Source organism: Aotus nancymaae, unplaced genomic scaffold (assembly GCF_030222135.1).
Source record: "Aotus nancymaae isolate 86718 unplaced genomic scaffold, 86718_ANA_hifiasm-v0.15.2.pri h1tg000029l, whole genome shotgun sequence".
In the NCBI taxonomy this organism is placed as follows: Eukaryota; Metazoa; Chordata; class Mammalia; order Primates; family Aotidae; genus Aotus; species Aotus nancymaae.
The window spans coordinates 50,962,050-50,978,501 of NW_026988442.1; the positions used below are offsets into that span (position 1 = coordinate 50,962,050).

The following is a 16,452-nucleotide window of genomic DNA, read 5'->3' on the forward strand; positions in this document are numbered from 1 at the left end:
CGTTTACATATTCGCCACTCACCTCCAAGGCCTCGTATGTACAACCATAAGTTTCTAAATCTGCGGTCAACATCCTATTTTGACATGCATTTAAATTATACCCTACTTTCGGCCAACGCCTCCCGCCTTACTCTGTGAAAGTTAAAGAAATTTTTAACTCCTTATTTAAAGAACCTCCTTTTCCTGCTCGCATTATTTCCAACTTCAGAGAGAATCAGATAAATATGAGAAAAGTGCATATGTTTTCCTGAAAAAAGAAAATGAGCACAGAAAAGTGAAACTTGGCTCATAGGTAGCTAAATAATTATAAATAAGAAGAAAAAAGTAATTCCTGGAAGTACTATAAAACAAAATTAAGGGAGGATTGGGAGGCGGTTTCCATTAAACAGGCTGCCCATATTGGAGTGGGGATGGGCTAGTCTTCCTTAACCCTTAAATGTCATCACCTATAATAATTAAATCATTTTCAAACTGTAAACTGCTTTCAAACACCATAGTTAGCGTTTTTACCAGGTTTATTTTACTTGTTATACACAGACGATACAAACGAGCAAAAAACAAAACGTTTCTCAATGGAATGTGTACTTGTATAAATTATTCAGTTCACAGACAAAACGAAACAAATATAAAAATCACAACATTAGATTTACAGAAGAGCCAAAATATACACACGTTTAGACCCTGAATTCCTATTAGGAAAAATCCCCCCATGGACTGGAATCTAGATTGAATATTGTGTATGATGCATATTTCACATTAATTTTTAAATACAAAAAAGTATAGGTTTGCTACACAACATTAGAAATCCTACTAATCTATTTCCAGGGGGATTAATGCTCCTTATCAAATATAACAAGACTTAGGGGAAAATCAGTCTTACTTGCATTAATGCTAGTGTTCTCCCAAGGAAGTCAAATTTCAGCTGTTTCTAGATGGTGGGGAAGTCATTTTCAAAACTAAAATGCAGTAAAATATACAACTCACACAATTCATCTTCACTAGACTACACTATAGTTACCAACAATTCAGTCATCTATATCATTAATAGAGTATTCATTACAAAGATTTACAGCATATAAAGGTGGAGGGGGTACTGAAAGATATTCAGAAACAGTTTGTCAGCATATTTGGCACCTGCACAGACCAGTAATGGATTTGGCACTTTGGGGAAAAACAAATAAGGCAAAATAATATTGCTGATGTCGAGCTATTCTATTTAGAAGGAAGGTGGGGGGAAACATACAACTCCAGTTGACTTTGCTTTGCAGGCATCATGCCACTTAATCGACTTGCCTATGAACAGACACCTATCCTTTAAAGGTGTTTGGGTGGATTCTCCTTAGCTATTTGTGTGCGTTAGGGCACATAGTAATTATTTCATGCAACGGATTGAGAAGTGAGATACCCATCACTATTGAGTATTTCATGTTTCTAGAGCCTCTTAGAATATTATTATCTCACAAGAAAATTAAAAGAGAGAGAGAAGAGAAAGTATGAGAGAAGAAAGAAAAGCAAAGAAAGGAAAGGGAAAAAAAGGTTAAGCATGAACTGGTTTTGTGCCTTGACGAGAATAAAAACTAGCCATTCGTTACAATAAATTAACACTATGTACAATCATTTCACAGGCTTTGTTCCACTAAAATTATTAACATCCCTACCATCCATCCAACTCCATCCACTCGGGGATAAGAAAGGACGCGCTGGGTGGGTCCAGGTTCTAGAGTCAACATCCTATGGTTAATGGGGAGGCCGAGACTTGGCGGGTCGGAATCGCTGCTGCCTGACAGGACTGCCCAGGTTTCCTAAAGGTGAAGAGTTTCATTACAAGAAAGAGGAGGTGAGAAAAAGACGAGGGGAAGAGGATTGTAGGAGGATAACTCCACATAAGCAGAGTAAGTAGGAAAACCAAAAGGTTTACAGCAAAGTTGAAGGTCGGTGCGCTAATTGCAGAGACAGCTGTGCAAAAAAGGTTAAAATCACGCTCGGAGACCTGCACTTATTCGCTGCAGACGGCCATCGAGGGTCAAATAAAATGAGGGGGTGCGCAAGGAGGAGTGTGGGGAGGCGGAGCTGGGGAAGAGCTGTGAGGGGCTGGCTGGGGGTCCGGGCCTCGGCGGGGCCGGGGCGGGCAGGGGCGGCCTAGCTGTGCGAGTAGAAGCCGTAGTAGCCGCTAATGTCCTTGGCGCAGTTCTTCTCGCAGTCCCGCTGGGCCAGCACCTCGCTCTTGAGCGGGGACGAGCTCTCGGACACGGGCGTGTCGGCCGGTGAGATCCGCCTCCGCTTGGCCTGCTCGTAAATCCCCGAGTCGCTCGAGTCGATAGACTTGATCGAGGAGGGCGTCTCGATCCAGCTGGAATCGGACAGGTCCTTGGGCTTGGCGTCCTCGGCGGCGCCGGGCGGCAGCGGCGAGCGCTCAGCGGCCAGGCCCTCGGCCTCCTCGCCTAGGTAGGGGTTGGCGCCGGCCATGCGCGCGGCGGCCGCGGCGCTGTTGGGCCAGCAGGGCAGCACGGAGCCCGACTTGGTGCCGCAGTACTGCGGGGGGCTGCGTGCGCCCCAGCCCGACGGGTCGGCGTAGTAGCCGAGGGGGCGGCCAGTGCAGCCTGCAGCCTGCAGAGGCAGCGCCTTCACGCCCGCCGCGGCGTACGAGAGCAGCGTGGCCGCGTTGCCCGCGAAGTCCGTGGCCGTGTCGTAGGCCGAGGCCGCGAAGTCCAGCCGGTTGTTGGCCGGCGTCACAAACCAGCGCTGCGGCGAGGGTGCGCCCGGGTCCTCGGCCTGCTGCGGCGACAGCAGCCCGTTGGTGTGCGGCACGCTGCGGTCCGTACCCGGCCCAGGGCCCGCGCCCGCGCCCGGGTGGAAACGGGCCTTGGCATAGTTGCTCACGAACTGGTCCTGCAGGAAAGAGCCGGCCATGGCGTAGCGGGCCCCGGGCACGATCTGCGAGCGAGGCGAGTCGTTGGGCGAGGGGGTCAGACGGTCCATGTCGCAGCCGGTGTAGATCCTGCGGGGTAGGGAGAGAGAGAGAGAGAGCCGAGGGGTGGCGCGGAGGTCCCTTGGGGTGGGGGTGGGGGCAGAAGGGAAGGCCACCTCCACTTTTCGCCCACCCCCACACCCTCTATCTACAAACTTGCAGTCCAGGATTTCCTGGAGAACACGAGAGGCCACAGACCCGTATCCTTCCCAAAATAAATCATGGAATTATAAAGGAGGCAATCTGTCATGGAGGGACCTGAGCAAGATATAGAACATCAAGGGAACCGCTTCCCTCTTCTCTTGTTCTCTCTCATCAGGTGTTCTGGGGGACTGAGAGAGGGGAACAAGCAAGAGCTTTCATCCCACTTCTCCAACATGGGTACACATTAAGGCAGATTTACCCGGGGACTAAGATGCTCTTTGCCCAGTGGGCCTTTCTTCTGCGTTCAGAGTTTCTGAGTTAAAATACTAAGCAAAGAACTCACTCCTCCACCCTTTTAAGACCTCCTGTGTCCATTTGATTGTTCAGGTGATTTCTGTCCTTTTTCTAGAGTGTTTCAGAAACCCCTAGGAAAAAGCCGCGCACGGAGTAATCATCAAAGACTGGCCCTCACCCGTGTTCTGGAACCCGAAGATTGCTGCTGGAAGCCTCCAAGGTACTTAAATGTCTGCTGTTTCCCCTGTGTGAACCTTTCACTCCCACCTCTAATACAAACAAGAATTACTCCTCGGAAACAGTAGTCATCAATCAGAAATATTCTCTTAAAAGAAAAGGTGTTCTTTATTCTGACCTTCTTTTCCTAGCTTTTGGTCCCTTACCGAAAAAAACTTCGGGGCAAACCTGCAATGCACTACTAATAATAGCTGATCTTTACGGAGCTTGACTATATGCCAGGCACTATGAGCTAGATAACTTTTATTATCCCACTTTACCGATGAGGAAATTGAGGCAAAAGGAAGTTAAATAACTTGCCCAACCACCGACAGTGATTGTGTTGTTGGGAATTACCTTAGATAAAATAATCAAAGATTAACTTTAGGCCCTGGGCCTAGAAAATCCCATTAGAATTGAGAGGAAACCAAGGGTTGGATGAAGATTGGTAGAAGTGTTTTCTCATACACATGCACACATGCCTCCCTTTTTATTTAGCTCACACATAAATGTTTTAATCTTTAGTCAACAGACTGTTTTGAAGGAGAGCTTCAGTCTTGTCAGACCTTAATCCTTTGGGGAGGAGATTCCCTGGTGAGTGGCCAAGCAAACTCCTAGTACCCCATGAACCCTTATACCTCTCCTTCTTTCTCCAAAATTGAGCCATGCCCAAGTAACCAACTTAAAAGGGGAAAGGGAGAGTGTCATAAACCACTCAACTCTTCCTTATCCCCTAAAAATCTCAGGTATTTTTTTTTTTTTTTTTTTTGGTAGGGGTAAAGAAGCTTTTATGAAAAAATTTAGTGATTTAAGATCAAAGAAGAGTGGCTTTTCCAACAGAAGGCAGCCAGAGGAGGAGGGGTAGGTGAGAGTTTTGCTGTGGCTGCTCAGGTCCATTCTGTTTAGTGCACAAAATTTCCCTCCTGAAATTGAATTCCAGTTTCAAATAAGAGAAGTAGAGGAAGGCAGGAAGGGAACATAACTAGCAAGGTGCAAATATCTTCTCTGTTTATCACTACAATATTTTAAAAAGAAAAAAGCAGTCTGCAAAAGGTACAGTTTAGATGCCCATCCAGGTCCCACCCACTTGGGATTACTGAATTGATTTGTGCAAAATAAAATGCTTTTGAACAGATGTTCACAACAGAATTAAAATCTCAAAATCTACAGGACTCTCCTCCAACATCTCTAGTCTCTTGGGCCACACACTTTCCACTGTGCTGGGCACACCTTTTTAGATTGTGAGGAATAGAGTAGCCAAGTTTTTATTCTGGGGAATTATATTGATGAGACTTGCTTCCTTTGGAATACTTTTGAAGAATATATGTGGTGGTTATAGGCAGTGATATCAATGACTGTCTTTTAAATTATTAGAAAGTATCAGGAGGGAAGGTTGGTATCTGCTTGGAGATGGGATAGAGGCAGTCACTTGTCTCTTTCTCCACACCTTAAATCTATGCTAATCAAAGACAGCTTCAACTTTTTAGCTCTGTCTCAGGCGCTCAATGTAAGCTATGAAATTAAGAGGTATGTACCCTTTCCTTTTATGGTCAGAGAACGTTGGGGAACCCCACAATCCAGATTTAGATTTTTAATGCTATCTGAACTCTTAGACAATATGGACCCTGAATGAGAATTGCAGAATAAGCCCAGAAAGCATTCACTTTACACCTACTGTTGCCCCCAGAGAACAGCCTTTGATAGAAGAGAGAAATAGGTAAGGGAGGCCTGAAGAAAAGGGCACCAGCATGTTTAATTAAAACACACCTGGATACAAAAGAAGGAGGAAATATATTTTCTTTTGAAGCTTGTAAATAATACACAGCAACACCATCTGAATCTTTCCGAAAGCCCAAAATGACCGTAACAGCGGTTCTGCTCACAAACTCGCCTGTGATGGGTGCACATTTTTATTCAGTCCATGGTAAACTTGCACAGGAAATGCTATTACACAAAACTTGGAAATGGGTAAATAAAAGTCACATATGCTAAGGAGACTGTTAACAACTGCCAGAGGAGCCACATGCACTTTTAGGCAGAATTGCCCGTTTCAGACATAGACAATCTGAGCTGAGCATCTGCAGCACCACATACAGCACTCACATCCCGGAACCAGAGCAACCTCCCCAACCAGCCAGCCAGCCCCAGAGGCCGGCCAACAACTTTGTAATACACAGGAAAGCTAAAATTAGGTGGCGGAAACGTCTGATCAAAAACCACACAAGTACCAAGTCACAAGGTCACCAGAGAAACGGGGAGCCAACAAAAATTAAAAAAAGGAAAGAAGAAAAAGAAAGGGAAAGCCTCTAAAACAATCTTGTCTTCATACATTCCAGCTTTCAAAATCCTTGTACGTAACAATCCACCTTTGACCTAAAACCCAATTCCACAACTATGTGAAAAGGAAGATACAAAATTACTTACGTGTCATAATTATCCCGAAATCCTTTTGCAAAGGGGTTGTGATCTATTTTCAGTTGTGTAATCTGACAAAGAGAAAAAACAAATGAATGTTATCTCACCTTTTATACATGAAGACTGGGTGTTTGAGAATCTATCATCTGCCACTTTTACAGGGGCTTAAGGCCTACAATTTTATTAAATAGCAAGGCTTTCCTAACTGAAAAATTTGAGGGATTGGGTGGAAAGGAAAAAAGGAGAAAATACCATAAAAGTTATGAAGAACATGTTTAAATTAATAATGCCTATAGCTAAAGGACTGCTTTCAATGAGCTCTCCTGTGTTTTCTAAATTGTTTCAAACTCACATTTTTTAAATGCCTGTTACACACAATGCACTTATTCAGACAAAAATCTTCAAGAACTTGAATTCATCACCAAATGTTGATTATCTTAAGTATTTTACATTTTAAAACGTTTGTCACTTCTGATTCATAACCTGAGAAACCACAAGTTGCATCTTAAATCAGGTTGGATTTAAAAGCATGTTTTGATTTCTGATATTATCACTTAAGTAAAAAAAAAAAAAAAAAAAAAGACAAACACTAAAACCCCTATCATTCCTAGTAGTCATATTAGCCATTAAAATCAGTTTTTGCAAACTTGCAAAATCAGAAGAGGCTCAAGTGCTAGAAAGCTCAATCCATAGCCCTCAGTAATTTGATTTATTGTTGTTTTTACATATATGAATGTGTATGTTCTTTTGATCTCCCAGAACAGTGATGTTTGTTCATTTCAGCCATCAGTTCTGAGATGTAAAAAAAAAAGAAAAAAGAAAAGAAAAAAAAAGATTTTTTTTTTTAGATGCCAAAGCTTGCCAAGAATAAAATGCACGGGGAAATCTGCTTGTTTTCCAAAGGAAAAAGAGACTTAAAAAAAAAAAAAAAAAAGGAGATTTTAATCTGTTCTAGTTTGAAGCCCAAATTAAAACTCCCAAAAGAAGAGACTTTAGAAATCCTGGCCACCTCAAAGTTGGCCCGGGTGACCCGCGACGAAAACAAATAGCATTTTCCCACTGGCTTGGTATTTAGGAAAAGTGTCGTGCAGGCCACTAGCCCTAGGCCTTAAAACGCGCGGCAGAGCCAGCTGTTACTGATGTTGGCGCTGCTAGTACCCTAGCCCTCCAAGGCCCGAGGACGTCGGAGGGTGGGAGAGCTGTCTGTGCCGCCCGCTGCTCGCCCAGCCCCTAGGTCTCCTTACATCGGTGTTCTGGTAGGCGGTGACGGCGATGAACTGTGTCTCAGGGAAAGTGAATGTCTGCACGCGGCCAGGCTGGCTGGTGTCTTCCGTGCCGTCCTCGTTCACTTCCACCACATGCAGGCGGGGCTGGTACTTGTGTAAGGACTGTAAAACCACCATCTGTCCGGTGGAAAGAAAGGGGAGCGCCGGGTGGTGTGTTAACGCGGTCGCTGTGCGCCCGGCTGCGCGCCCGGGCCGGCGGAGGCAGCCTGCAGCCCGCCTCCCAGGCTAACTGACCGCGGGACTCGCCTGGCTGGCGGCTGGCTGGCTGGCTGGCTGGCTGGGGCAGACCGGCCTTCGCACCTCTGGGAGCAAGGATAAGCTAGGGCACCGGAGAAAAGGGGGAACCCGACCGCTCGATCCTCAGGGCCCTCCTCCTAGTCCTCCTGTAAGGAGGAGTAACAAAGATTTCCACAACCTGCAGATTTTGTGGGGTTTCCTTCCCAAAATCAATCATTATTAGTACTTGGAAAGGTCGAGCACTCCAAAATTGGGCCGACGGGGGTGTTGTCAATGAGAACAACTTTGTAGATTTAATATAAATTTGGAGGGTGGAAATATAATTTTTAAGTATTTTTAATGAAGCTAAGAAATGTGTATCCAGTTCCACATGCTGCTTTACACTGACGAACTGGATGGCAGGGAGGAAGGGGTGACAGAGAGAGAACAGGAGCGCTTGAGTCACTGACCTGCCCATTGTTATTTGAAGCTCCTTTGTTGTTCGTAAGTTTTAATTTTCCAAAAGAGATTTCTTGGCGCATCCAGTGAGCCCCAGTGTTGGGGGAATCCGGATGCATATAGACCCGATTTCCTAGAGGAAGAAATACGTTGTTTACAAATGCCCCTGGCACTGCCCAGTCCCAGCTCCTCACCACGTAGGACACACACACACACACCACACAAACACACACACACACACACACACACCTTACTCCACTGTGAGGCCCATTAGCTGGGGCTTTTTTAGGCCGTTCTTTCTTCCTATTAACTGGGGGTGATTAAAATAGCTTTTGCATAATCCTCCCCCTTCTCGCAGCTCAGTCTGTCCCCCTGTCCCCCTCGTTTCCTTTTAGAAGTCATTGGCCGATCGTTTTAAAAGTCGCTCGAGCCAGTCCACAAAGGCTTTAATTAATCATTCTCACCTAAATAAGTGTCAGGAAAATGTGTTAATTGGAAGGACTTGCCTTGCACATTGGTGTCCGCTTTGCCGCAAGGAACCCATTTGCCTCCTTGAAACCTCCAGTGATTGGGATCCGCCAAAATCACATCCACAAAAATATTGTAATGAGCCGTGGGATCGAGACCAGAAATGTTAAAACTTAAAAAAGGAAACATGCGCCTATTTAAATTAAGGGGTGGGGGGAGAAAACAAGGAAAAAAGAAACATAAATGTTAAAGATTAAATGCAAGAAGCGGGGCGCCAGATAGCAAAGCAAAACTTGTTCTTGCAGCAAATAGGGGCGAATATTTGCTAGGTTAGAAAAAGGGTGGTGGGAGAAGAAAAGAAGTGCGACCCAAATGAGGGAGAGCGGCGGGTGAGCTGGAGTGGGAAGGCGGCAGGTATCACTGCCCAGGTGGAGAGCGAGGTTGGCGACCTGCATGTTCACCTGTCCGTGTATGCTAGTGTTGATGCGTCCCTCCCATCGCCCAGCCGCTGGCCGGGGCTCTTCCTTTTTCTTGCCTTCCTCTGGCCACTGACTGGCTCTCCAACCACATTCCTAGAACGGGAACCCCCCCCCCACCAACATCACCGTAGTGGTTATCCCTTCCACTTTCCCCGTTTCCAAAACCAGCCAACTCTAGGTCGCCTTCCACTCCACTCCCGACCCCAAATTGTCGCTGCCGCGGCAGTCACAACCTAGGTGCACTTGTTCCCGGCTGCGCCTGGAGCAGCAGCAGCCAAAAATGTAGTATTACCTTCCCTGTTTGGTGATGATCATCTCCGTTTGGTGCCGGTGAAATTTCAGCCAAAGGGGCCTGTTGCACAGATACACCTGTGCTTTGCCCGGCACCAGCCCCGGCTGGGTGGAGGAGAACTGGTAGAACGGAGCTCCTTGGTAGGAGTGGCCGTACTGCTGTGGGTAGGGGTAGCCGGCCGTGGGGTATCCCTGCGGTGAGGAGTTGGACAGGAGGCTGTTGTAGGCTCCGTTGGTGATGACCGGATGGTGGGCCATGTAGCGGCTGGGGCTGCCGATGGAGAAGGCGGGGTGCGCCGGTCCGTGCTGGCCGGGGTACGGGAACATGGCACTGGGAGCAGTGGCCGCAGACTGTGGCTGGCTGGACTGAGAGAGGAGGTAGCGATCTGCAGCAGAGCCATCGAAACTGTGACGAAGCTCAGAGACCCCGTCCAAGACAGGAGAGAGTTTACTTCTCTGGACGTCCCCTGGTGAGTCCTTGGAGTCAGGAAAATTGTCTGTATCTGACTGATTCGTCATCCCCCTGGTAATTTTTTTCAAAGGTGAACTTCTCTCCAGGTTGTCAGTGGTCGAGATAATGGGATGATCGTGCAAGACAAGCTCGGATCCGCCTGAATGTGGGTAGCTGCTGCTCACATTGAGAAATTTCTTGGAGAGCATGATAGAAGGAGAAAGGCAGTGCTCCAGCTGCATAGCTCTAGAACCTGAACACTCGCCCTCCCGTCCCTGGTTTTTAAAGTCCTATTTATCATAAACTAGAAATCCACAGACCCCCTCACTAGACAGAAAGCACTTCAACCAGCAAATGCTTCTCAAAGGTTTGATTTACTTTTTTTTTTCCCTGGGAGAAGAGATTGGCCAATTGACACTATGCAGCAATCAGAAAAGGCTCACTTTTGATCTTGCTGCTTGTGCAGCCGATGAAACGGCTCTTGCCATTGGTTAACTGCTGACAGTAATTTAATTAGATAGACATTAATTAGGATAATCACCTGGCTCCTGGTAGCGACGATCATGGCAAATTGAAGGGGATGATTTTATTGTTGGCTTGGGGGGTGGGGAATATGTGTTGGTTTACGTGAGCACTGTTGTGTCACCTTTAAGCTTTGTGACCACTGCTTTAGGAAGATTCAAAGATGTGCAATTTACTAAACATTTCCTACCTTCCCCCCCTTTCCCCCTTTAGAGCGGAGGGGCGGAGGAGGGAATTCGACGATGCTAGGAGACTTTTCGGATCTGAATGAGCCAAATATTCAGTTGAATGTAACGATTTCAAGTGCAAAGTATACAAAGCGCGAGCCGGTGGCCTCTTCTCGCCCTGTAAAAGTTCCAGAGTCTGTCTTTTCCAGCTAATACAAAAGCACACGACACCTGAGCTGGTGCTTTGTGAGCAAGTCCTACCTGTCCTCGGCGCCCCCACCCCCACCTTTTAAACTGCAAACATAAATAAATAAATCCCTGCTGCTGAGAGCCACAGCGATAAGCAGGAGGGGGGAGAAGAGGGGGCGAAAAGCAGCAACTCACCCACCAATCCACCCACCTCAGGAAGGTTCGGTTTCTTGGTTGAGCACAGAAACAGTGACAATCTATGATCTCCTTTTTAAGTTTTGAAATAATCATAAGCTGTCGGGCTGAAACGCCTTAATGTATTTGCAGTGATGTTTACTGGGTCTTTACTAAATATTTTATCAGCGAACTTGGTTGCAGATTATCTGAAGAGCGTCTAACTGGGGGCAGGCGCCATGCATCCTTTTCGTCCCTCTGCATTTCCTTCTCTCTGAGGTACTGGCTTGGCGACAGGTTCAAAAGCCTCGCCAGAAAAATAGAGGGCCGAGTCCCGTGCAAATGGGCTCGTCAGAAGCGCTTATCTGGGGAGACAGAGTGGAAGTGGTGTCAACACAGTAATCGCTGCTGAAGACGTGTGTGTGTGTGTGTGTGTGTGTGTGTGTGTGTGTGTGTGTTTAATGTTTATATAATCTGGAGGGGAGAAAAAGCATCCATGCCAGTAATTTTAAAAGGAAAAAGAATCTAAGGAGGCATAGAAAAAAAGAACCAATTTAAAAGGATGTTGGCACAAATAAATAGCACGAGGCCCAAAGAGACCTTGAGGTGTAGGGAGGAGGTCTTCCAACGCTGGCTCTACAGAGGAGCCCAGCCCTCGGCCTAAGTCAGAGGGCCACGAGCGGCAGAGGCTTTTTATCCGCCCAAAGCTGCCTCTCGAAGCCGGGCGCTCGCTGACCTGCCCTCCCGCGGCATTCCTCCCGGACGCCTAGCCGCGCGGGAATGAGCAGGAGGAGCGAGACCTCCACTCGGCCCCGAGAGCTGGCCGGCCCGAGGGCGGGCTCCGCCCGGGGGACTGAGGGAACTCAGGGTGAGCTGCGTCTGGTGCAGACCTCAGGGGCACACGCTTTTCCCGTTCTGGGGGCGCGGCCTGGGCACTTCAGCCAGGGGAGCCTCTGGCTTGGAGCAAGCGCGTCTTATCCTCTCCAAGCCGGGGCAGCTGCCGGAGGAAGAGCAGCTCTGAGAGACATCAGTGGGTCCTGAACATGGGCGGAGACGGGTTAACCAAACTCGCCGCTTCGCCACTGTGGTGCATTTTCAGAGCGGCGCCTCAGTGGGCCGAGCGGTCAGCGCTGAGCTGAGACTGCGCCCCTCGAGGCGGGCTGGGCGCCTCGGCTGCAGAGGGCACCAGCTGCGGCCTCCATCAGGGCGCCGCGGGCAAGGCCCTGCGCGGGCGGCCTGGGCAGGGCAGGTTGATGACCAGATGTCCCAGACTAAAGACGAGACAATTTTCTGGGATAAAAAAGAAAGCGAGACCCATTTTTTCCTTTTGAAAGCGAACCTCAGCTCCTGGCCAGGAAGCTTCATAAACAAGCAGTCTTAGCTGTTGACTCGGGGTGCGGGGGAGGGGAGTAGGGAACACCATTTGACACTTGTTTTCCTTCCTTGACCTTCTACCGCCATTTGCCTTCATGAGAGGCTTTTGACCTCTTGATTACTTTTGGCTACTTTTGTTTCCTTCTTTCTTCCATCTTCAACTTTTCTGTCCCTGAGTGCTTCTCCCTCCCTGGCTTCGAAAGACAGTACTTTCCTCCGTTCTCAGTGGGACGGAGACTTAAGTGTGTAAAGAGGTGAGACATCATCTGGGCTCTTTTTGAGGCTTTGCCATTCTCAATACCCTAAACTGCTTAAAAAAAAAAAAAGTAGGAGGAGAAGAAGAATGCTAAAATGAAATGTTAAGGTGTTAAAGGATAGAAAAGGCAAAGAGTGCACCTTTTTCAGAGTTTTTAAGGAATTGAATTAATATGCTTCTGACCCACTTTGGATTATCAATACTAAATACAGTGATTGCTCACATATAGGCTATGCCTTGAATTTATATATGCTAAAGAAAATGAAGGCTTTCCTTAGAATCACCACACGTGCCTGTGAACCATACTTCCAAAAGACCAGGGCTTCTCAAACCTTAAAGTGTGTATGAACCACACATTTCTTGATTGTGATTCAGTAGGCCTAGGGTGGGGTTTGCTTTCTGTATACATAATGAGTTTCATAAGACCCAGATGCTATTGGTCCAGGCAGATCACACTTTGAATAGTGAGGCCAGAGCTTTCAGTGCCCCCATACTACTCTGAGAGAAAAACAGGGACATTTCTGCACCAGAGACAAATAGTTTTGTTTACAGAGCTGCTTTACCTCTGCATGGTGGAGGGGTAGATATGCTCACATAAACATGCCTGCATGAGTGCATGTGTGTGCTCACACACATACAGTCTTAAACAGCTTACTGAGTTTGTGATTAAACACATCTTTTCAATGCCTAACTGGGCCTGGGACATCAGGCTGCTGCGAAAACAGCTGTAAAAAAAGACGAAGGTGTTCAAGACAAAGGTGTTCACTGAGCCTCACCTCAGGGCATCCTGATTTTGATTGACTCCAAATCTACAAAAAGTAATGTAGGTTTTTGCTAGGAAATATTTAGACAAGGTTCTGAAATTGGGAATGTCACCAACATGAACCAATTGACAGTATGTGGTGTGTGGCTCTAGGGAGTCCAGGAAGATAGGGTGATCAAATAAGGACAAAAAACAGGCAAGGTTAGCCTCAGGATATTTTCAGAGGACTAAATGGGGGAGGAAAAAAAAACTTTTAATCCAAATATTGAGAATAGCTCTTGAAATACTAAGGCCTTCTTCTGAGGACACACTGTACCCCCAAAAAATAAAATTGACTAGCATTAATTAACAACATCTGTGAAATAAGTTATAGAACCTTATTTGTAAAGAGAAAAATCACATTCAAAAAGTCTGCACACGTTTGAATGAAGCAAAAGAAAACTTCACTAACTTCCACTTCTATTTTAATTTTTAAAATGTAATCCCAACGACTTAAATTAATACATATTACATGTGCTACATAGGATATACTATCACTATATCTGAAAACAAGAAACTGCAGCACAAGCAAGAAATGCTCAGAATACCTCTTGGTCCACCAAAAAAGATACTGTGAAACATACTGGGAATTTAAGCCATTTCTACTTTCAGTTTCTGGTGACTTCAGTAGGCAACCAATAAGAGCCTACACTTGTTCCAGTAGGACAGTAATTTCATCTATCACAGCACTCATAACACTTCTAGTAGATTAAGTTAAATTCCAAGTCCCCACGTAAAACCTTCTTTTAATGAAGCCTTAGTAATATTCTCACCATATTTTCACAAGCAAGGGTGCAGACTAGAATTCTTTGTCTCCGTATCTTTTGCCATACTCCTTGGTATAACCAGTATGGTGCTGAGCCATAATAACAGGGGCAGTTACTTTTGTACATCACATTAGAAGTAGGTTGAGAGATAAAGTCATCTATAAAAACTGCTATTAGCCATTTTTTTTTATTAGAAAACTGGGTAGTCCTAATTTAGAAAACATGAGACCAAACAATAACAAAATTATTGCTTATAAATTCATATTAAACTCAGATTATGCCTACTTTTCTCATTTTGCTTTTTAGACATTATATACTTTCTGTGGTTATTTTAGGTGAAAGTCCAGTAGAGTTTGCAACAGCCAATTCCCAGTTTCAAAACTGCTGGTAGAATGTACTCTTTCAAGACATGATAAAGTATAAATTAAAATTGCTTCCCTTTTTCTTTGTAAATGTACTCCTCCAAAATCCTAAAAGTATACTATATTTATAAGATACTGAGTATACAATATTAGCTTATGACAAATGCTAATAAAATGTCAACAGTTTTTTCTGAGTTACTCACTAATTAGGTAGCCACTCATTAATGTAAATCATTATACATTTGTGAAATTTTATCACACTGATGTTTTATGTGTTATAAGATCTTAAAATGCAAAGGGAAATATATCTTTGTGTGAGATTTCTAGACCGCTATCAAATGTTATTCCATTAATCCCACCCATTGTCAAAAAGACCTCAAGAGGCATAGATTGTAAATGTATTTTATTTTGTAAGCAACAATCAAAATATATTTGTGCTACTGATTTTTTCAAATATTAAATGAGATCTTAACAAAATTTGTCCACTTTGATGTATTCATGTATAACTTTAGAATCTGCAAAGACCCTGACTAAAGAAACAAAAGTAATTGCACAACTGAGACTGAAGGTGTTACAGTGCTGCAAATGATGCCAGATGTCTTATATTTAACCAAGTACACCTTCAGAGGTCCCTTGATTTTGAGCATTAGGAGCAACAGAAGAATATACACTGAAAGCATCACTAATAGCGTTTTTCGTTGCTTTATTTAAATACGACAGTATCCAACATAGCTGCTAAACACTGGACAATATTTGAAGTCATAAGTACATCCACATGTTCCTCCAAATGACGTTTGGGGTCCTAAAAGAACAAAAGTAAGGAAAGAAAGAGAAAAAAGAACCATATTATTGGTAGATAAATTACTTAAAATTGTTTCAGTAGCTGATGAAACTGGTAAAGAAAGCCAGACCTAACTTACATATTTTACAAATTTAACTTTACTAGTATATCATTACATTCTTAGAATTTCTAAATCTGTTAAAAAGTTGAGTAGCTAATAAAATAATAGATTACACAGTGAAAGCTTGATTTACATATGCAATGACTCTGTACCAGAGATTTTTATAAGGAATTCTATACAGCTCACAATCATCTGATTTTTTTAAAGTTCAGTAATATATCTATACCTATCTGAATATATGTGTATATTCTCTACCATCCATATAGTTTGAAAGTCTGAGGGAATGCTTAATTCAAAGTGGACATACCAATAGGTAAGAGTTCAGTGTGAATTCTCAGCACTTCTAGGTTTTATAAGCAAAACTCATAATTCTGTACAATTTTAATATTTCAAGAGTAGTGCTTTAAATGATTCAGAAAATATTCTTGGATCAAAAGTTACTGTTTGTAGCTGAAGAATTTAAATACAATTTGGATCAATTCTAAAATGTTAAGAATGTTTGATGCAGCTATTTTGAAAAAAAATGTATCATAGAACATTATATAGGTGCAATCCTTTAACTTAAACCTGATCAAATCTATTTTTGAAATAGACTGAGTTAAAAAGGAGGCTTAAAATTGTATTGAAATAAAAGAATTTAAATTAAAATGTTTAGTATGTATTTATGTTTAAAGTGGAATTAAGTATTTGGGCAAAATTTGAAAGCTTTGAAATAAGGGATATACATTATATACAATAGAAAAACTGTAATTTAAAAGATTATATTCTTATGGCTATTGTTAAAATATCCAAGACTCCTAACTTTAAACAATGTTCCATTATTGGAATTAATTCTTGGCAGTGCTTTTCTAACCCTATTTTAATACACTTTTTTTTTTTAAACAACCCAGAGATACAGCATGTTACAAATAATTTCAAGTGACTAGACTACAATATATTTTTAATTTCGGAAATAAGTCTTAGGGCATTTTAGGTGAAAAAGACTGAGAAAGACTGGCATGAGAAAAAAGATATTGGTTTAATTCCATTACAGACAGTTTTGTTTTTGCCATGCAGTAGGCCAAACCAGTGAGGTAATAACTATATTTTTAAAAATGACTCTGATGATTATTAAACTTTGCCAATTACATACTTTTCAGTTTCATTTTTAATTTAGACCTTTAATTTGCTACTTTAAATCTGTATCAAGAAACTATGGCCTCAGAAAGGCATTTATTCAAAAAACAGTTACTGAATTCTATAAAGTATAA

At 43.9% G+C, this 16,452-nt stretch overlaps 2 protein-coding genes across 3 annotated transcripts in view; both read right to left on the minus strand.

Annotated features, from left to right (window-relative positions):
* Positions 1-479: 479 nt before the first annotated feature.
* Positions 480-10,105, minus strand: TBR1 (T-box brain transcription factor 1). 2 transcript variants are annotated; one of them, XM_012440537.2, is made up of 7 exons: positions 9,238-10,105; positions 8,928-9,038; positions 8,505-8,659; positions 8,010-8,131; positions 7,282-7,440; positions 6,047-6,108; positions 480-2,998 (listed from the first exon to the last, which is right to left on the minus strand). In XM_012440537.2, the coding sequence occupies exons 1-7, from the start codon at positions 9,927-9,929 to the stop codon at positions 2,140-2,142; spliced, it is 2,160 nt and encodes a 719-aa protein (XP_012295960.1). In that variant the 5' UTR covers positions 9,930-10,105; the 3' UTR covers positions 480-2,139. The 2 variants fall into 2 exon arrangements, with proteins under 2 accessions (XP_012295960.1, XP_012295961.1); XM_012440538.3 differs by lacking the exon at positions 8,928-9,038 and having other exon boundaries at positions 9,238-10,104.
* Positions 10,106-14,686: 4,581 nt separating this feature from the next.
* PSMD14 (proteasome 26S subunit, non-ATPase 14) overlaps positions 14,687-16,452 on the minus strand; it is a 111,693-nt gene continuing 109,927 nt past the window's right edge. The window contains exon 12 of the mRNA XM_012440539.2: positions 14,687-15,102. Within this exon, the coding sequence (XP_012295962.1) occupies positions 15,004-15,102 (99 nt within the window). The 3' untranslated portion in view covers positions 14,687-15,003. The remainder of the gene's footprint in view (positions 15,103-16,452) is intronic.